Source organism: Trachurus trachurus (assembly GCF_905171665.1).
Source record: "Trachurus trachurus genome assembly, chromosome: 3".
NCBI lineage: Eukaryota > Metazoa > Chordata > Actinopteri > Carangiformes > Carangidae > Trachurus > Trachurus trachurus.
This window is the reverse complement of record NC_139893.1, coordinates 13,486,196-13,507,880: the sequence shown is the minus strand read 5'-3', so window position 1 is coordinate 13,507,880 and position 21,685 is coordinate 13,486,196. Positions and strand designations below refer to the sequence as shown.

The window sequence follows — 21,685 nt, the reverse complement described above, 5'->3', positions numbered from 1 at the left end:
AATGTTTTGCGTTAGAACTCTCTTGTGCATAAATGTACAACACGCGCCTGTCCATTTCTGCGAACTCCGAGCGAAGAATGAAACTGACGAAAATTGTTTCTTCATAAAAAGCGGTGATTACATTTACGGTCATAGTCGTCAAAGAGTTAAGAGGTTGTGTCCCAGCTGACAGTCAGCTGATGGCCTTTGACAGTTGAGAAAAGTTTTGGTTCTCCAGGTTACTAATATGTTAATTAGCTCTCGGAGTGTGCGACCCTATTGGCTCTTAGTCCGAGTCATTTCCAGCCTGACGTCAGCTATAATGCTTAAACTCATCTGCTGTGTGATCCAAAAAATCGCCCCACCAGTCAGCGGCTTGTAACGTGCGAGGCTGCGTGTACTCCCTTACTCTCGGCTTCTCCCCCTCTCCGCCTGCGCAATGTATTCATGAAGAAACCGTAAAGTGTTAAATGTTTGAAATACTAAACCGCCGAATTTCACATGCTGAAAAAGGACTCCGCTACTCGTGCGCGCGGCACATGTGTCTGTGCAATAGACTCTGCAAAGAAAAACTCCTCTCACACGCCTGCAAGTCCGTGGCTGCAAAAGGGACGCTGAAAATCTATTTTCTTTTTTTTTTTTTTCAGTTTCAAGACAAACGCTTAAAATCAAGCTGGCTCACGTTCTTCCCAACCAACCCAGTTTGACAGCTGCTCTTCACCCCGCTTGGAGGACTGTCGGCAGCAAGAGGATGGCATCAGAGCTGGCAATGAGCAACTCCGACCTGCCCACCAGTCCCCTGGCCATGGAATATGTTAATGACTTCGATCTGATGAAGTTTGAAGTGAAAAAGGAGCCGGTGGAGCCCGATCGCAACATCAGCCAGTGCAGTCGCCTTATCGCCGGGGGATCCTTGTCTTCCACCCCGATGAGCACGCCTTGCAGCTCGGTGCCCCCTTCCCCAAGCTTCTCGGCGCCCAGTCCGGGCTCGGGGAGCGAGCAGAAGACACACATAGAGGATTTCTACTGGATGTCCGGTTATCAACAGCAGTTGAATCCAGAGGCGCTGGGCTTCAGCCCCGAAGACGCAGTCGAGGCGCTGATCAACAGCAGTCACCAGCTCCAGTCATTCGATGGCTACGCCAGGAGCCAGCAGTTTGCTGGCGCAGCCGGGACAGGAGGCTCCATGGCCGGGGAAGAGATGGGGTCTGCCGCGGCGGTGGTTTCGGCAGTTATCGCTGCGGCAGCCGCTCAGAACGGAGGGCAACACCATCACCACCACCATCACCACCACAACGGCAGCCACCACCAGGGACCTGGCGTCCAGAACAACGGCACTTCTGGGACAAATCACCCACACATGCGCTTGGATGACCGGTTTTCAGACGACCAGCTGGTGACCATGTCAGTGCGGGAGCTCAACCGGCAGCTACGGGGGGTCAGCAAGGAAGAAGTGATCAGATTGAAACAGAAGAGGAGGACCCTAAAGAACAGAGGCTACGCTCAGTCCTGCCGGTTCAAGCGGGTCCAGCAGCGGCACGTCCTGGAGGGAGAGAAGACGCAACTCATGCAGCAGGTCGACCACCTAAAGCAGGAGATCTCCAGGCTGGTCCGGGAGAGGGACGCGTACAAAGAAAAGTATGAGAAGCTCATCAGCAACGGCTTCAGAGAAAATGGATCCAGCAGTGACAACAACCCTTCATCCCCGGAGTTTTTCATGTGAGTTTCGACATTATCGTGAGAAAAGAAATATCAGATGAGTTACTCACCACCCAGCTTAATAAAAGTTTGTCATTATGAACCATTTGTTTTTTTTCATTTGGCGCAAAAGCCCACTAGACCAAGACTAATTTTGTCAACTTTTTTCTTTTTTTTTTTTTTTTCATTTTATACATTTTTTTGAAAACGAGAGTTTGCTCAAGTCTGCGGCTGTTTTTAGATTTGGAACGCTCTGTTATCCGTGTTTAATATTGGAGAGGCTTATTCAGAAAACTTTCATTTAGCCTACTTTTTGCTGTCGTGCTCAGTACTATAGGCCTATATTATGCATAGCCTGTTTGTCAAGATTTTTCATCGTTGTTCATTAGATTTGCAGTGTTCAATATGATTTTTTTTTTTTTTTGAAAGTTGATCCAACTTTACGCCGCAGTATACTAAGTGTGCATGCAAGCACTAAGTAATACTACACACATGAAGTCTCATCAACTTGCCCTTTTTCTTCATTATACTTTTGACTCAGTGTACAGACTCCTGTCAAAACTGCATCCATCGACAATATGTTTTTGGTCTTTTCTTCCTTTCTTTTTTTTTGTCTGCCAAACTTGGAGGATTGAGAGCCTGCCGTTTTGACGCCACCTCATCTCATGCGTTTTGCTTGTTATTGTGTTGAGCAACAACAGACTGTATTCATTACAAACTATTCATTGTTTTTAAAGAGATGTGTTATTGAACTGCCCTGCATGCTGGACATGTATGGTTTTTTTTCTGTGCTTGAAGATGTCCTTTTTGTCGGATGACTCCAGCATGGCATTCATACTTCATTTATGGCCTCCTCACTTTTTTGGGACAAGCAACAAAAAAGTGACAGGACTTCCCACCCCTTGTAATCTATTCAAGTGCATTTCAGCTGTGTTGAAGTGCACCACCATCGGCTGTCATTAGGCTGCAGTGAATGCGCTATATTCCTGGTGGAAGTTGATCAGCGGGGATCCCGGTGCGAGGGGGAAAAAAAGAGAAAAGACTTCACTGTTAAAGGAAACCACCATACCCTGCCCTGGAAGTTTAGACTGTTGCTTAAAGCCTATATTGTTATTTAAAGATATCCCACTGTGCATTTGTCACCTTTTGAATATGTTTTGTTAAAGCGTAATTTAAGTATAAAGTTTTATAATCTAAGTTGCAAACGGTAACATGTGCTACAGGTTGCAGAGTATTGATGACTAGGATCATTATTGAGCTGATTGCTGCACAAAAGTATTCTTTAACAATTGGTTGAGAGGAATTGGCTCGGCTCCAAAAAAAAGAGCAGTATTGTGCAGTGCATAAACAGCGCTTTTGCAGCATGTGCTTCAAACACAAGTGTGAGGGCTCTATTGGTCTCGCCACACCGTTTCCTCACTGTATGTCAGAAAAAAAAGAAGTATTATTGCAGGAGTTAATCCTCATAGCCGAAGTCAAGGGTAAAATGCCATGCTTTTCTTTTTTTCATTTCTTTTTTTTCTTGTTTTTGGAAAATGTGTTTCTTCAACGAACTGTCAAATTTGGGACTGGAATAAAATAAAGAAAATAAAATAAAATGTCGGCCTGTTATCATGTAGAAGTGAAGGAAGAGTTAGTATTCTCCACATCCTCAACTTTGGCATTCTGTTAAAACTTAATCGTAACATTTTGATACTTTATTATCAGTTCAGAGAGACTGGTTTTGTCTTAAGCGAACTCAATATTCGCAAAGCAATAACAATTATTATAATCAATAATGTCTGGACATTGTTAGATCGTCAGGGATTGACACCCTGCATGTAAAAAATGAGGGAGTACCATTCGCCAATAAATCTTGAAAATATGTTAATTAATCTTTCATCTTTATATATAGAATATAAATATATATATATTTTGGCTGTGCAAAAATTATTTCACTCACTAACCATATGTGATGATTATGTGCTCGTTTTTTTCATTATCATACAATTAAATGATATGCAATAAATGTATGTAATTGTCTTCAATAAGTTTCTTCCCCTTTCTTTTCTTTTGACTTGTGCTGAGATTTTTACTCTTTGTAAGTGAAGCTAGAATCAGAAGTGACTGGAGATGACTGCACTTCACTTGACTCTTTATATTGGCTGTTTCCTCGCCTTTTTAGCGTATTTACTTCCAACACTCATTAAATGACGGGTCACCAAAGTTAAACCGTAAATTACGCCAAACAATAAAGGAGGGGAAAAAATTAACAGAGCAATTCAGGGTGAGACACTTGGTAATTTTTAGGACATGAGAGCTGCATGTGAAAATGAGGAGGTCCAAGTCGGATATTACAGATGAGACCACAAACAAAGATGTAGACACGTAGTGGCCTATATAGATGCACTCTGACACTCGACTGTCTGATAAAGGTTACAGATTTTTTCCCCTTCAAAATCTGCAAATTAACTATGAATGAAAAATCTTTTTTCACCAGTAGCCCACAGTGATCCCAAAACTGAAGTCCTTTTTGTCTCCATATTTTTATTTCATCATGTCAGCTCCATGTCCACCCTAAAACCATCCACACAATCAAAATACTGTGTGATGAGACATTATATTTTCATTTTCTATTGAACAGATTTTGCTCCATGATATACATCCTCATGTTTGATGGTGGAAACCCAGTGTGGTTTCTTATATTATACTGACATCCTGTTCTTTTTTACTGTAAAATGTGATCTGTGATTAGTGGATGTGTGTGTCTCTGTGCGTGCATGCGTGTGTGTAGTGTGTGTAGTGTGTGTGTGTGTGTGTGTGTGTGTGTGTGTGTGTATCTCTCTTTAAATGTGTGAGTCCTTCTCTCTGTGTTTTTGTGTCCTTGTGTGAGTTCACCTGTGTGTGTGTTTTTCCTTGAATGTCAGTATGAGAGGATGGCATCTATCTCTATGTGAATTTCCTCTGACTGTGCATGTTTTCGTATTTTCACCCTCCATTTGCCCCCTTATTCGTGTCGACTGCATGCTTCCTGATCTGTGTGTGTATGTGTGTGTGTGTGTGTGTGGTGCTACCCGCTGTCTGCGTCTGTATTTTTCGGACACTGTGTGCTCACTGTCATTAGCATGTCATCGTTTGGCTTTTCCCAATTTCACCCCACTTTATCCTGTTTGTCAGTGGGCCTGGACTTTGGCCTGGAGCAGACATGCTCTCTGAGAGAGAGGGGAGGGTGGGGGTGCAGTGAGGGCACAGTCATGTCAGGCATGTGAGGGGGCGCTGGAGAAGGTGCCAATGTAAGTCAGCCTCTGCGGTGAGCAAAGGAGGCTCAGCGCTACTGTACCCAACCTTGCATTTCAGCCAGTGTTTAGACATCTCATTCTGACGTCTTTCAACATAACTCCTTCACTGTGCTGGAGCGCTAACTGAAAGGGCCACTTTTCTGAAACACAAGAGGAAAAGTTCTTTTGTAAGTTCTGGGACAAGGAATAGCCGTGTGGGCATCTTGTTTCACTGTTCCAGAACAATTTGTTTGTTGAAACAGGAAGACCAATGTGCCAAAATACACTTTGAAGAAACACTAAGGTTTCTGAGGACAGATTCTGTCTGGATTTGCTGGCTTTTTTTTTTTTTTGCAACTTAGCCACAGTTTGTGTGCACTGCTACGAGCAAAAGGACACACACACAAAGGGCACCTTTCATAAAAATTTACCACACTGACACTGTGTTGACAAAGCACTGAGTGATCAGCTGCTATACTGTACCAAGAACAGCAGCATTTACAGTTGCACATTTTTATATATATTTTTATATCATTTATTTATAATTTACAACAAAAAAAAAAGCAACCCTCTGCACCATCTGGTAGTGATAATGTGCTACATAGCCAGTCACAAAAAACACAAAAGAAACAGTTTTAACCCAACACTTGTATCCCACTCTGTTTTGTGTGATTTCCTCTGAGGTGCGTGCTGCTGCTGTGGTGGCTGATTTGCCCAGAGTGAGGGGAGAAACTGAGACAATAGGCGGGCTTGGGCTGAATTAAATGATTTTGCTGATGATTAATAGTGGTGTGGGCCACTGGCTCCTGCGATGTAGAGATGATAAATCGTGAGTGCAGCTCCGTGCAGCTGTGCCAGTGTTGGGTCTTAGCATGCACACACCATGCAATTTACAACCAAGCCGCTCTCCTTCTTCCTCAATTTATCTAATTACATCTATTTGATCTAAGCAGTAGTGCTGCTATATTTTGATATTTCACATTAAACCACAACAATGCATTAAATGACTTCACAGAGGATAACTGTTTGCTCCCCCCCACCACCCCTTTAAAGAATATATTTCTGTGCTTGCCATTTCAAAGAGAAAATCATTTCTTTACTTGGAAGTTAGGCTTTGCTTCTCTACGGGCCGTGCATTTACGTGGTGGGTTTTTTTTGATGTGTTTTGAGTGGTATGTAAAAAATGAAAATTTGGTTTCTGTATGAGGCGTCTTTGTTAGACTTGTTAGCTTGTTTATTCTGATTGTTTCCTTATTGTGAGAGATCAGTTCAACCTCTGATGCCCATGCACTAGAACTGAAAACACACTAACCACAAAGACAGAAAGAAATGAAAACACACTTGCCAGCCTACACACAACAGCAGAAACACAAATGCACTGAACAACAGTAAACGGGCCTGGCCTTTTTGTTTCACAGCATGATATTCCTCATGTTTTTCTGTATTTTGTCATTTACATGACTCCAACACATTCAGTCTACGAGCTAAATGACACATGCGTAAAAGACAGATTTAATTTGCAAAAGATGTTTCTCCTTATATCTGTGGCACCAGTGCACAATGCTTATGTGAGTGATAAATCTATCGATCTCCCAATGATGCACTCGTATGGAACGTTTGAGCTACGCAGGCTGACAGCATGAGATACAGCACGATGCTCACTCAAGTAGCAGCACACCAGTCGACAGACCCAAAAATAAGAGCTGGGGGGGGGGGGGTCACAATCTTTACAGGCTTTTTGACAGTGCCAGAGGGAAGGCTGCAGAGGATCTATTGTGTTGCCGTTTGTGTGTGATTGTGCATCTCTTAACTCACAACGGCTTGTGCGAGAGGTCGATTAGTGTCTTTATGTAGATAAAACGCATGCTCATGTGTCCAAAAGTGCGAGTTATGTGTCTGTGCATGTACATGTGTATGTGTGTGTGTGTGTCTTGTCTTCTTTTGGAGAAGAGGATGAGCAGAGGTCAAAAGTTACAGCGCACAAGGCTGCTCTCAAAGTCATTAGAGTAATCCCTGCCCTGGGGAGCTCATGCTCATTTCCTCTGCTCAGAACCTCCTGAATGAGATGTACATGCACATCCGACATGGTACAGCACACAGTAAATTTAAGACCACTCACTACCAATTCTTTTTTTTTTAAATTCATTTCCTGTATTTCATCACTGTCTAAGTAACATTCTTGTAGTATACTTTTTTCTTTTATAGCTTTTTTTTTCAGAATTTGAACAGAGCGTAATTAGTTTAAGGCAAAGACAAGTTTTAGGAGAAGTGTCTTTCGATATTTTATATGTTGAAGATGCAAAAATGTATAATTATTTAATGTGTTAACTCGATTTATCTCCTAGTGGATGACACACATATGGTAATACACAGAAGGTGTTTATGTATGCAGCACAACTGTTACCTTAAATTGTGTAGAACTGGGCAGACGTGGCACTTGGCCGAAGCCTGGCAGGTTTAGTTTAATGCTGCCAAACATTTTTCTTTCTTTTTCCATGCGATGTACGGTAGCTCAACAGGAAAAAAAAAAGCCACTGAGACACTGTCAAGTGGAAATGGGGGTGATAAAAATAAGGCAGCCTTATTTTAACTAATCACAGAACTATAATGGGGATTGTCCGGTAGTGTTTGTGGCAGTTAATTTTATTTTCACACCCACATTATGTAAGGATTATAGTGTGGGTGTTGCAAAGACACAACAAAACATGTCATGAGTCAGACTGGGTGTGTCAAACTGGGATTTTCAGAGTCAGCCCTGAGTTTACTCTTCAATTAAGATTAAGAAGAAAAAAAAAAGTTTGAGCAACTACCAATCTATTTGGGAAGAAAATGTATTCATCTCTCGAGTGACACGGTGAATGCAAAATGAGTAAAACATAGGAAAAAATGTTCTCTGACCTCATCCTTTTTTATTTGCTTCTTCCTGTACTTAAAACAAGAAGTCGGACAGATTTATTGCATTATAATAACTACAACTTTGTAACAGTCACAGCAGTGTACATCCATGATGAAAAGTGGTTCTTTTAATTTAATTTTTGCATGAAGCTTATTTGATTCTTTCCTTCTGTTATTTTTTTCCTTTTTCATGCCTTTCATTTGGTTATAATCTGAATAATGCTGCAAGTTCTTCGTAATTTACTTTTAGTACAGTATAAGCATCTCATACAGTTTGAATTTAGCCATCTTATTTTTTTCACCGTACAAAACTTTTGACTATATATTATACATGTATGGGTTTGGATGTGAGCAGCAGCAATGCTGATGGAGGATATACTGGATATGCAGAGAGTAGTCAGGTGTCTCAGCACAACCAGGTGGCAGCCACATCTGCAGACGGTGTGTCCAGATTCACAGCAGAGAGACAAAAAAAAGCCCTCCTCTCACTTCGTAGTGTATGTGAGAGGCACTGCACAGAAACACCAACTTCTTCAGAATTAAATGGACATTAGGGATCAATTAGGATGCTTATTTTATCAGAGTGCGCGTTGCTCTTTCTTTAAATTCCTTTCTCCTTTGTGGCAGAAGTCACTATGTGCTTCAAATAGACATTAAGCGGATACGCGTGGTGTCATTAGAGAGTTGTCCTTGAAAGACTGGCTGCAGGTTATGTTGGTAATGAGGTGGTCAGGACTTGCTAGGGTAATTTTATATGTCTGTAAATGGACCCAAACCAAGAGCCTGTGACTTAAATAAATGCAACCCCATCTCTCAGCAGACCCATTGCATAAAAGGTGACAGATTAGATTTTAAAAAAATCTAAGAGGGATTATTGTCTTTCACAATGGCATTACAGTTTTTAAATTCCCACAAATTTAAAAAAAACCTAATATTGATGACAAAATATCACATTTTCACTCACTGGATTTTAGGAGCACTGCAAGTCATTTTTTTCACAGTTGTAGCTTTGAGAGCATGCTTTTCATTAAATGAAGAGCTGCAGCAGAGAAATGCGCATGACAGTCCAATCCAATGAGGATTTAGTCATTTAGAGAAGAACAATAATCATTATTCAGCTATGTCTTTTTTACATGGAGTAGTTAGAAGTTTCTGTCTCCAGCACTTACAGCACTTTCTCTTGAGTGTTACAGAATGACATAACTGTAAGAGAGAATATATATCATCCCTCACAATGTAATTGATATATTTGCATACATTTTCTAACAGGTGACCTGTACCAACATGTCTGCTCGTGCTCGCTAGGCAACTTTCTCCTTTCTCAACACCAGCTCTCACTTTTCCAGAACAGTTAACACCCATTTAAGATTTTCCTCAAAACCGAGATATGTCACCACGATGAAAGCTTATACTTTGTGTTGCAGATGCAATTACTTTTTTCCCCCTGCTGCAGTACCAATATCATCATGCTGCATCACCTCTCTTTTCCTGCAGTTCTATATACTCTGTAGAGCTGAGTTATGTGGCATTTATTTGAAAATCCAATGATTTAAAATTTCCTTTACTGCAGTGTAGGGCAAAGTATTTCCACAATTCATTTTCCACAGCGTTTTAAAGGGACCATGGCTTGGCATCTATGCACAGGAGGCTAAAAGCAGAGTTAATGTTTTCACTTGTGTAGCAACGTGTATAGGGAATATGAATAACTCGAGGACCTGCCCGGAGCAACATGCTTACTTATATGTGTTTTTGAAGGGAGCTCATGAAAGTGTCGCTCATGAGGTAGCAGAGTAAGCAAGCAGTGCCATCCTCCACTGTTTATTTGTCTGCACGACGAATTCCCTCCCTTTTAGAGCAATTAATTATGCAATTTAATGAAATGTGCAGGAATAAAGGGCATAAAACTATTCTGCCTTTTGTGTGCAGCGGCACACTGTGTGCTTAGATATTTTAGTTTTGTCTCTTGTGGTTACAGTGTTTTGATGCATGGGTTCTGCCTGTAAAATCTATTTGCATGCAAATTTTTACATTTCCCTCCGCATCAAACACTTACTGTGATACATGTACTGTATTTCACCAGACAGACAAGGTGAGAGTGAATCTCGTCAGAATGAATCTACGTGCGTCTGTGTGATTGTTTGGGTGCGTCTGTACGTCTGTGTGTGTGTGTGTGTGTGTGTGTGTGTGTGTGTGTGTGTGTGTGTGCATCTGACAGGGTGGCAGAGAGTGACGCACAGTAGGAGAAACAGAAGAGGGAGCGCTGAAGACACTGTGCATTTACCTTGATATTCGTTTATCCATTCTGATATGTTTTGTCCAATCTCATCTGCTCCTTTAGGTCATCGAGAAAATTCCTCCATCTGTGATTTCAAGCCCCATTCCTCCGTGCCCTTGGCTTCCTGAGGTAAACAAAAAAAATACATATCTTACTTGATCTCTTTAGGTCTTTTTGTTTTGCTTTCCACTGTAACCTCAACTTCAAAACAGTGAGTGAAGTCATACTTGTAAAACAAGTTCACAAAATATCAATCCTTTAGAAAAACTACTACAGCAGTACATAAAACAAGAACAATAATATAAAAAGGATTGTTAGTGATCATGTTGTGCCTATTTTCCTATTATATCACTACACAATGAAACTCATATTTATTATTAATTAATTATTCATCAGACTCCCATATTAAACAGAGAGTTGATATAGTCACAACAAAGAGTATTTGTGTTTTATAGCATATTGTGCAAGGCATAATAGATACATAATGCACCAAGTGTCAATTCTTATTGATGTGCTATAAAGCCCACACTTTATTCTGACAATCTCTGTCTCTTTCTCTCTCTCTCTCTCTCACACACACACACACACACACACCTGGATCAACAGCACAACCAGCCGATTATAACCCCTCATTCAAATGTAAATTACATGCTCAGATTTTGTGTGAAGAAAAAGCAGAGAGAGAGAAAATGTGTCTGAGTGTCTTGGACAACAAGGGAGAGGCAGAGTGAAAGAACAAGCTTCTAGTCCTGAAATCAACTCAAGGAGACTGAGAGGAACAGGTGCAAATGTACAGTATATTGCAAACCCAATTGTTCTTGTAATGATTTCAGTGACTGTTCCATCGCAAACCTCCATTATGTGGTTGGACATGACGACATGAGAATGAGAGAGTTTGAGCTTGTATTCATGACTTCCCACCCTGGTAGAGTAGAATAAGTGTATGTGTGTGTGTGTGTTCGTGTGTACAGTACATGTATTAGTATCCGGTGTTATTTACTTGATTGTATCTAAGTGGGGGTGTGGGATCAGGGGCTGGCCTTTCTCCAGCTCCACTTAACTTCAGGAGGGGAAGCAGGACAAAAGCCATCAGGGAAGACAAGGACAAATCATCTTTAGATGAAGTGTTTTAAGTGCTCTGATTCTCCTCCCACGTCATCACTGTGAATTAGGTGCCCTCTGCTCACTGCTAAGGGGTGTAGAATATAAACAATGCCAAGGGAACGGATGTTAAACGAATGAAAGTGGAAAACCATGAGGGTGTCTATCTTAGTCAGCCTCGTAAATCTCAGTTCTCTTGCCATGCTGCCGTGTTACAGCGATGTTGCGCTCTGACAACCTGCCAGCCGAGCTTGGAGCGGCTGCGTGTGGTGTGGTCTGGTCGATCTTGTTCTTAGCGGCTTCAGCCATGGCAGACGTTGCAGGCAGAGCCATGTCTTTGTTTTATGCAAATCCATGCATATGAGGAGGGGTTGGAGTTGGTGGTGGGGGGTTGGATGGGTGATGAGCAGTCTGGCCACGTAGCTCCGGGAGGACAGGCTGAGTGATGGAGACGGAGAGCCAGGTCTCCATGTCCTTGCCTGGGGAAAGAGTGTCCTGACTCCGGCCTGGACAGCTCAGCCGCCACCAGGACACAGCGTTACTGCTATACTACCTCGCTGATGCAAAAGAAAAACATTTTCCAGACACAAATGTATTTACTCTATGAGATGTGGAGCTGGCAAAGGAAATAAAGAGAGGTTAACACTGTATCAGACTGGTAGTGTGTCTCACCTGCGACTGGTGTGTGTGTGTGTGTGTGTTACGAAGGCAGGCACACCTCAGGGGTTTGCCATGCAAAGACACACCGGAGTTCAGAGCCCAGCAGGGAGTCGGAGCACCCTGAATATGCTGACAAAGATAAAACACCAGGTGTGTGTATATGCACTGTAAATGTGCAAAATATTCTGTGAGAACGAGCGGGACCTGCAAGGTTCAGGAAGCATGGTGTTTGCGTGTGCTTTTTGACTGCGTGTGCACATGTGCACGCGATCTCATGAGCATAATGTAACAGGTAGCCAAAGGCCACCAAGCATGTGACAGGTACACAGTCGGGTGGTTTGGGTGAAACCTGCTGAAAAATTGTCACCCACACACCACAACTAGTCATCTCCATCGCGCTCCCATCCTCACCGCTGTGTTTTGCTGCCTTTATCAGTGCAGTTCATCTGTGCAGTAAATTGAATGTTTTCAAAATAGTTTTGTTCCATCATCCTTTCTCACTCATTTCTTCTAAGAGCGGCGCGCTAACGGTAACGCTTGGTCGGAGGCTCCTCTATCACACAGAGCTCTATTTCTGGGTGCCAGGATGTTGGTCTCAGTGGTTGAGGGCAGATGAAATCGATCCAGATTGACCTGTCATGTGGAGGAGAAAATGAATGAGACAGAGGAGGGGTGCAGAGGCCAGAGAGGGGGGGGAGTGCAGAAGTACAAAAACAACCTCCTGCTTCATATGGGTCAAAAGTCGAGGGATGATTTATTCAAGACTGGGTGTTATCCCGCCTTCCCCCCCTCCCCCCGCTCTGCTCCACCTGCCTCTCGGAAAGGAGTGAGAAACTGGAGACTGCTCAGGAGGAGCTGGCTATATTTAGCTTTTCGTTACCAAAGACACCGTGGTCTAACTTTAAAGTTAAAAATACAGATATCCATGTACAGTGAGATGGGCACAATTTGCGTCACTACAACACACCGAGCACAAGTTTCTCAGCTTGGACCGACTCGGACTGAGGAGAGAGCGTAAAGCAGCTTGTGGCGTCCGCTGGGTGTTTTAACTCCATCATAGAAGACTGCATACTGTATTTACTGGGCCAACATTCATAGGAAGTATCCTAAATTTATCCTGCGTTAGTGCCACAGTTGTTTATGTGCCAGTATGTGAACAGAAACATAAAGCCTAAACAAGAAAGCAAAATTTTACACCAGATTGTGAGGAAGAAAGGAAGAAAGAAAGAAAGAAAGAAAGAAAGAAAGAAAGAAAGAAAGAAAGAAAGAAAGAAAGAAAGAAAGAAAGAAAGAAAGAAAGAAAGAAAGAAAGAAAGAAAGATTTATGGCTGCATTTGTATGTGAAGTGGTACTAGATTTAGCCCAGTGTGTTTGGGCAGAGCTCCACTTTGCTAATTATTTTCCTGTGGCAGAGTTCTCAGCGTGGCACACCTCTCTCGCTCTGAGAAGAGAGGCTCAGCAGTAAGTGCTTAGTCAGCCCGACGCTGGGTGTGAGATACTGTTGGGTCTCTGGTGGACTGTCGGGGGGGCGGAGCAACAAGAGACCAAGTCATCACAAGGGCGAAGGCTTTCAGGAGAGGGCAGGCCCATCATCACCCATCAGTGAGGAAGAAGGCGAGGAAACACCACTGTCGGGGACACGAGCCTACAGGAGCTCTGTCTTGTATCTTCCTCAGTTGTCATCGTCAGAGGGCAACGCTGCTGCTAGAGCTGGTGGTTTTCTAAATGTGGAGACAAGATGCTACTTGCTGAGGCCTGAAGGACCTGGTCATTGTGGACGTAGATGTTATTAAGCCACTCATCAGATATAAATGAAGACACAAGCTTTAAAATGTATAAACACAACGTCATCTGTGTCTGTGCAGCCGTGCCAGTCATTCAGTCCAGAGGAAACAGTCTCAGTCTCTCCTCCCTCTCTATTTATAATCCAATGTCAAACTTGTCTTTATGTCTATCTCCTCCTCCTTTTAGAGGGATGCAGCTCCTCCTCCGCCTGCCCTGCTATTCTCCAAATGACTCTCCTCCTTCTCCCCACAAACAAACTTAGCTTTCTTCCTTTTGCCTCTGTTCCCAACGTCACTTTCCCTCCCTCCCTCCCTCCCTCCGCCTCACACTGCACCTGCTTCCCTCCTGCTCGCTCTCTCTCTCGCTCTTCGCTCCCTCTCCAAACGTCACTTTTCCCCCCCTCGCCTCCTCCACTCCTATTCTCCCCCTCGTTAGCTTGATGAATGGCTTCACTGCGGGGAAAGTGCTGATTTTCATCCCTCTGTCTGATTTCTGCTGGCTGTTATTAATTTCAAACACTCAGAGAAAAGCAAGTGAGTCAATAAATAAGGAAATGAACACACTTCATCCTGCCATACAGCGTCTCTCACAGTCATTCACCCAGGGTGCGGGTCCTCTGTGGAGGCCAGGCCTGCATTTGTACTGATAGAGTTCAGCTCCACTCTCCAATCGCAACGTGTTTCGGTATTTTTCAAAGCAACAGTAAAAGTCGTGCAGTACCGCTGCATCATATCAAATGTTTCTGGAGTATTTTCACTATCTTGCTTCACTCAGACAAACAAGACCAGAGGGAGACAGAACGCTACAAACTAAATAGCTCTGAAGAGACCTGCAGCGTGCTCTCTCATCTTTTATCTTTCATGCTAGTGTGCCATTTAAGAAATGTATACAGCGAGTGACAAAGGGAAGAGAGATTAGAGAAGATGCAGGGTGAAAGAGAGGCAAGGAGATGCAGCAGCTTAACAGAGTTATTGCTGCATGTTAAACGATGCTGTCCACACAGCGTGGCTGGCACTCTATGTCTAAGTGCACATTACTTACATTCCAGGCTTAATGCATTGTGCTTGCATGTTAACATCAAACAAAAATACATGGATGGCCTTTGAGATGATGCTATTCTCTCTTTTTTTTTTAATTTTGCTGTCAGACAGGAAAGGTTGCACCAGAAGTAGGTGTTATCTATTTAAAGTATTTAGTTAAAATGAAAATGAATTAGGGTATTTAATCAATGAAACAGGATCACCATAATGCATGCACAGGCACAGAAAGTAAAGCCCGAGATATCATCACACTGTTTACAAAGTGTAAAGACAAACAGTCTGGAGTATCCTATTAATACATGTCTGAGACACATACACATGATACTGGGCTTATGTTCTCCTTGGCTCTGACAATTAAAACAATATTTAGTATCATATTAATAAACATGCTGATTTTATTAGGGCCAACACCTCTTTAATTTGCTTATGTACCGCAGACACCTCACTTATTATTGATTTCATCTTCAGAGGACGTTCCGAGTGAGTCAGTGTGCAGCACAAATGCGTTATTGTGAAACAGTTTTGCTGAGAGGAATTTAACATGGGTGATTTTTGTTCTTCAACTGGAACTTTAGTTTGTGCAGACAAGATTGAATAACTTCATAGAGACAAGTGTGTAGAACCCAACAACAATATTTTGTCTTTCACTGTACTTCATCGCAGTGTCTGTACTATTATTTGTGACAACTGTTATCATTTGACAACTTTGGCAGACAATGGATTCCCGGAGGGTCTGTTACAACCTATATGGACTGAATATACAGCATGTGAGGATGAATAATAATGGGGAAAGGAAAATAAAAAACATGGCTATATTTCTAGAGTTATTTAGTTCTACAGGAGAGAAGAGGAGAGGAGAGGAGCCAGTATTAGTAGTAGCTGCAGGGGTAGTGGGGTAGTGGAGCCTGTATGTCTGCTTCATGGCTCTGTGAGCGCAGACATAACTATTGTGTTTACAAGGCTGAGTTGCTCTTACTGTTAAATTATTGGGGTGGGGGCACGTTAAAGGAGGAGGAACAGAGGGAGCGGGTGGGGGGAGTAAATATTTGTCCCTCTCTCTCATAGTTCTGGTTAACCAGGCTGAAGAATGCTTTTTGCGTTCTATAATTACAGAGTTTGGGTAGTGTCACCCTTGGAGAGCACATGGCCTCAGAGACCTGACATAGGAGGGGTTGGTAGAGACAACGTGGGACTGGCCCTTTAAAGTGTGGAGGCCGAGCAGAGACACACTTCTGCATGACACCGCTGGACCAAAGTGGCATGTTCGGTTAATGGCCATGTGTCGTGAGGTTAGTCTCTGAAGTGTAACACAGGCATGCCAGGCCAGACCAAGCTGTGAACTCCACTGGTCGAGGTTCTTTTTTTTTTTTTTTTTTTTTTTGAAGGGTGTGAGACCCTTGGGAAAGAATGTTGTGGCAGAGATGGAAAAAACTGAAATCAAGAGAGACCCACAGCCCTGGTTGGCTCACTCTTTCTCAGAAGCAAGGAAACTGTCTCTTCACCCTCACACACACTTGGGCAGCCTCTCGACTGAACATGCACAACATCTTCACCGCTCTGCGATGCTCTTAGTTTTGTCTCTTCTTTTTTTTTCTTCGAAGAGATCTGGCCATTAAAGGAGAGCGATGAGTTCACAGCTGATAGTCTCTGGTTGCGAGCAGCGGAGAGCAGTGTAGGATGACATTATCGGAAGTGGCTGCATATAGATGCTTAAAAAAACACACACACAGACACACACACACACAAACAGAAAGAGAATACTATGGTGCACTTTTCTCAGTATAAACTTCTGTCTGCTTGGATTACACTAATGACCCCTGACAAACCATAATAAGACACATGCATCTCTATGGATACAAGCCATGACCAAGGGAATGGCTGTTTGACATTCTGCAGTATGAAACTCTTGTTAGCAAATTCTAAAACATTATTAGTTTCCCGACGTGTCCTTAAACCAATAGGTCATGGTTTAAAAGAAAAAAAAAAGAAGAAAGAAATAAGAAAAGACACGAGGAAATGCATTCTCAATATACAACCGAGTATGCCACAACTGCTATTAGTGAGAGGGGATGTGAAAGGAGGGTGATGGAGAGGGACAAAGCTTTCTCTCCGTCCCTGTGGCTGAAGTGGAATAGTTGTGGTGACGGGTTTTGACAGCTGAGGGAGCGAGGGAGCAGGAGGGGAGTATCACTCCAAAATCTCCAGGAAGCAGAGAGGAGGGAAGAGTAATTAAGAATGAAGTGCCGGCTTTATGCGACGTCTGTTTTTATTGTGTTTCGCACTTTTGGACACTCACACAGACCCGCATGCGAACTCACACACTCAGACTTTGGGTAATAGATTTATTGTGTGTGTGTGTGTGTGTGTGTGTGTGTGTGGGGGGGGGGGGGGGGGGGGGGGGGGGGGGGGGGGGTTCTTTACCAGCCCTCTAGTCGCTACATTATCATAATGATTCAGTCAATAAGTATTAATACTGGCTCTGTGGCTAGATCTCCCGGGTCAAAATTAGACATACGTCAAACACGTGTGTCATGGCAGCGTTGGATGCACACAGGACCAGTACACCGACTCTCATTTCCTTGGCCCGTCTCTTGATAGTATCCCTAATAGACCTCTCTCCCAGTGGCACACTGCTGTTGCAACATTCACCTGCTACTGCTTTAATGAGATGTCTGTGCCGTTGTGTGTGCATGTGTGCCTGCATCTGTGTGTGTGCCTGAGAAAGAAAGATGTTAGCGATCCTTGTGGCCCTGTTTATCTCCACCCTTGTGTTGGAGTAGAGGGAGGTCAGAGGCAGGGCTGCCTGTATCCATCTCCATTCCCACGGCTGCTGTCTCACAGGCACAGTGGTCACAGGAGGATGAAAAGACTATGGATTTTTTCTCCTCCGCCCTACACTCACCAGAGCAGGAAGATTAGACAGAAGATGAGCACAGCCTGGCCCATTCAAAGCAGCTTTAAGCCCAACACTGGAGGCATCTGACCCAAGCTCTATGGTTCATGGAGCACAAGTGCACACAGGACATGCATGCACCCACACACGTCTACACACACACACAGGCACACACACGCATACACAAATCGACTGAGACAAGATTTCTCAGTTCACTTTTCTGGTTCAAAGCGGGGTCATATTGTGCCTGGGTGTTTAACACCAGCCCTTTGAGCTCTCTGTATTAACATGCTCCGAGCAGATACAGGTACACACACATTAAACACTGACGGAAAGAAGCACTCACACTCCCAGCTCAGCAGCCCCAGATGGGGGGGTAGGGGGGTGGCAGTTACTTGTGTTTAAAAAGATATTTTCTGGGGAAAAAAACTTGATAGACAATGAGGTGAAGCGAGTCAGGAGGGAAGGGGAAGCACATGGGGCAGGATAGTGAGAGACAAAGAGACTGGGAGATAAAATTCAAAGCTTGGCTGCTCTCACTTGCAATTAAAATAATTTCAGTAGAATTTGAAAAAGGTCTTAGCTGTCTTATCAGTCTCCTCCTTCTTCTCCTCCTCCTCCTCCTCCTCCTCCTCTTCCTCAATGCATGAGAGGCCACCATGACTGATAACTGACATCGTATACACCGGTAGCTGCTACCATATGGCTGCCTCCTCTCCACTCAATTCCTCTCATTTGCAGCTCACAAGCACTTACAGATGCTAAACACACACACACATGCACACACACAGAAACACAGAGGTCAGCTGACAGGCAGCAAGAATCTGAAGAAGTGGCAGTCACGTCTACATCATGTTTCTTGTGCGTTTCCCATTGCATTTTTGGGAGATACTATATCTGCAAAAAGCCTTTGTCTTTATGCAGTGAGTGCTTTTAAAAAAAAAAAAATCATGCATGTGTTGGTTTTTCAGGTGTCTTGTTTCTCCATTTCTCACCCCACCTGAGAAATAATCGTTGAGCATTTGGCTTCCTAATTGAAAGTAGGAATGGAAATTGTGCTTGAAATACAAAGAGAAAAAGAAACACTGAGAAGAATGAGCACACACTTGAGAAAGTGTGGGCGAGCGGCAAAGCACACCTAAACGGGGACTGAAACTTTATGTTATCTTGTCTTGATACACAGTCCGGGGTTAAACTAAATATAGCCAGGTGCAGATAAAACCCACAACACTCAGGTAGTGGGCAGCACAAACAACTGCTGAAGTGTAAATGGACCAGGTTCAGCAGGTGGAGCAGCCAGCAAATGTTAAAACATGTTTTATACGGGCGGGAGTTGATCAAGTCATGGCTGCGCTGTGTGGGAACGGCGGGGGCGGTCGGAGCTCGGCGCCGTCACAGATATCCTGACAATTTAACAATTTAACATAAACTGACTTGAGTCATTCTAGTTTGTTAATCGTTTCCTCCCTTAACAAGTACGGTCTTTTAGGTAGCGAGCAGCTAAAAACATTATAGCGATAATGTTCCCCTTCAGACACAGATGAGATAATTCATCATTTCTTCATGTAGAGTCTTTAGTGGGATCGCGGTGCAACTGTTGACACTGTTCGTCACTGATGTGATGAGACAACTGATTAGAGACTTTCGGCTACTTTACATAAACAATTGTGGCAGGAAACAGTAGTTATGGATGAGCTTGTGTGTGTGGGCTAATGAGACAGTCAGGTTTCTGGTTAAAAATCGATATAATCAAACGAAGATGAAAAACTGTAACCTTGTATGTATGAAAATAACCTGCTCTTGTGAGTATTTTACAATGTAGAGTATCTCTTTAACTGTGTGTGTACACATGGAAAGCTTCCTTGTGCATGCACCAAGCAAGGAAGCAAGGTAGCAGCATGTCTGCGTCATTTGGGAGGTTTGCCGATTGTCACGGACACACAGAGGGCGGCGTTCCGATGAACAGGAGGTGGGTGCAGTGACATAAGCAGGGCGCAGTGCCCTCAGCATACACGATACTCTCACAACACCTACATATGGAGGGGTCAAGGGCGCACACACACTGACTCACACACACACTCATTTCTTTGTGATAGATGAAAGGACTTTTAACCGTCTCTATCATCCACTCTTTTTAAAAAAAACTATTATTTCTTGCGACATTTCTTTGCCTCGTCATGTTATTTAAAGTGTGTGTTTTTTTCCCCCTCAGTCTTTGAGTAGATACAGTACAACGCTGAATGCGTCTGGTTCCATACACTTGGCAGCATCCCGCACACACACTGTGTGAGTGCTGTAAATAGCCAGAGTGTGTCGTGCATCTCTGCTGTGTTTGGACCTATTTTAGAGCTGACACAGGAAACAGGGCCATTCTGACAGCCACCCTGCCAGCCGGTACTGCACACAGCAGCCCCAGAACCTTCTGTCTCACACACACACGTGCATATGTGCGCACACACCCCCCCACACACACACACACACACACACACACACACACACACACACACACACACACACACACACACACACACACAGGTACACACACACACACACACAAACAGACTGGATTTTTCCATGTTAACAACTCACCAGTGCTTCATCCACCTCATAGACTTCCACGAATCATTTAATTTCCTTTTTAAGTCAACACTCCCCTCATCCCTCTGTTCTCTTCCAGTTTTCCACACACTCTGACTGGAACGAGCTTTAACAAAAGCCCCCTGCTGTGTCACTTGGCGGTCCCCTGTCCTCCACACGTCCCACATCTTGTCTCAAGTGTTACACATTTCAAACCTTGCAGTAAAGGGGTGGTTTCACTAAAGAGAGTCTAGCTACTTCATTGTGTTACATATCCCTGCATAATAAGCAAAATGATAACTCTGGCAGAGGGGAGCTCAATTACCCAAGACACAGGTTTCTGCTTTCATCTACATGAGACAGCTGGAGACCTGGCGCAGTATGCAGAGTTAATTTGGAGTTAATTCATGTTGGGTTTTTTTTTTTTTGCTATTCTGGTTTATTGTTTCTGTGCTGTAGTGCTTGTTTTTTTTCTGTTTCATCTGTCCACCTGGGTGATGTAATTTAATTTAGCATCTTTGTAATTTATTCATTCGCTAAATATTTTTGAAGGAGCCAGAGATACGGAAGCCCCGACTCAGTGAGTGTAAACCTAAATGAAGCCGCCATCTCAGTAATGTGACAGTGCTACTGTAGCTCATTTACAGACCGTTGGCATACAGACACAAACGCCTCTTCAAAGGCTAAAGCAGAGACCCACTCACCAGCCTCTCATATTTAGGGTGGAAGATAAATTCTGCTGCTCCTGCCTTCCTATGTAATTATGTGCATGGTGATGTGCCTCTACAGCCTGCCTAACAGTCGGAAATTATCTCCCGGAAATGAAGTCCAATTAATTGTGGCACTTTGCAGCCGTACGTGTGTGCAGAAACACTGTAATGACACTTAACGGGAAATTGGCTCCTGTTGAAATATTTAATATATAAGTTGTGTGTTGAAACAACCCTGTATGATACAGACAAGAGAAGGTTGCTCTTTTTGTTTTTTACATATCAACACACTTGCAGCGCCTGCTTTCATTAACAGCTAAGAGACGGTTCCAAATTGCATACATACATACATACAGTAGGTCCGTATGCAACCTCAACCTTATATATATAGATATGACAAAAAGTCAATATAAATATATGGGTGGACTATCGAGCTACCCTAAAATAGAAAAGTCTGTAAAAGGAAACAGCAGTCTTTTAGGCCCAGTGACAAACTGTGTCACACCACAGTAGCTCTCTATTGTAGGATGCACTATAATGACTCAGCACTTTTGCAGAATAGCACCTTTTGTTTTTGTCCCTAGGAGACTGGGTGTTCTGCCCAGAACCACTGTCCAGACACAACCCATTCATGGATTTGATGTTTCTTTAAAATAAAAAAAATAAAAATAAAAAAAGCTCTTTCCCTTATTCTGAACATATTAAAGTGATCTCACTCAGTTTGCACCTACATTAAGGTTACTGCTCCCTCATTTCTGGTTTCTTATTTTATGTAATACACTTTAATGAAATAAGTTACTTTGAAAATGCAAGTG

At 43.2% G+C, this 21,685-nt stretch overlaps 1 protein-coding gene across 1 annotated transcript in view; it reads left to right on the top strand.

Moving 5' to 3' along the window:
* Window positions 1-359: 359 nt before the first annotated feature.
* Window positions 360-21,685, top strand: part of mafa (MAF bZIP transcription factor a) — a 70,957-nt gene continuing 49,631 nt past the window's right edge. The window contains exons 1-2 of the mRNA XM_084001652.1: window positions 360-1,698; window positions 10,168-10,233. Of these exons, the coding sequence (XP_083857778.1) occupies window positions 731-1,698; window positions 10,168-10,195 (996 nt within the window). The 5' untranslated portion in view covers window positions 360-730 and the 3' untranslated portion in view covers window positions 10,196-10,233. The remainder of the gene's footprint in view (window positions 1,699-10,167; window positions 10,234-21,685) is intronic.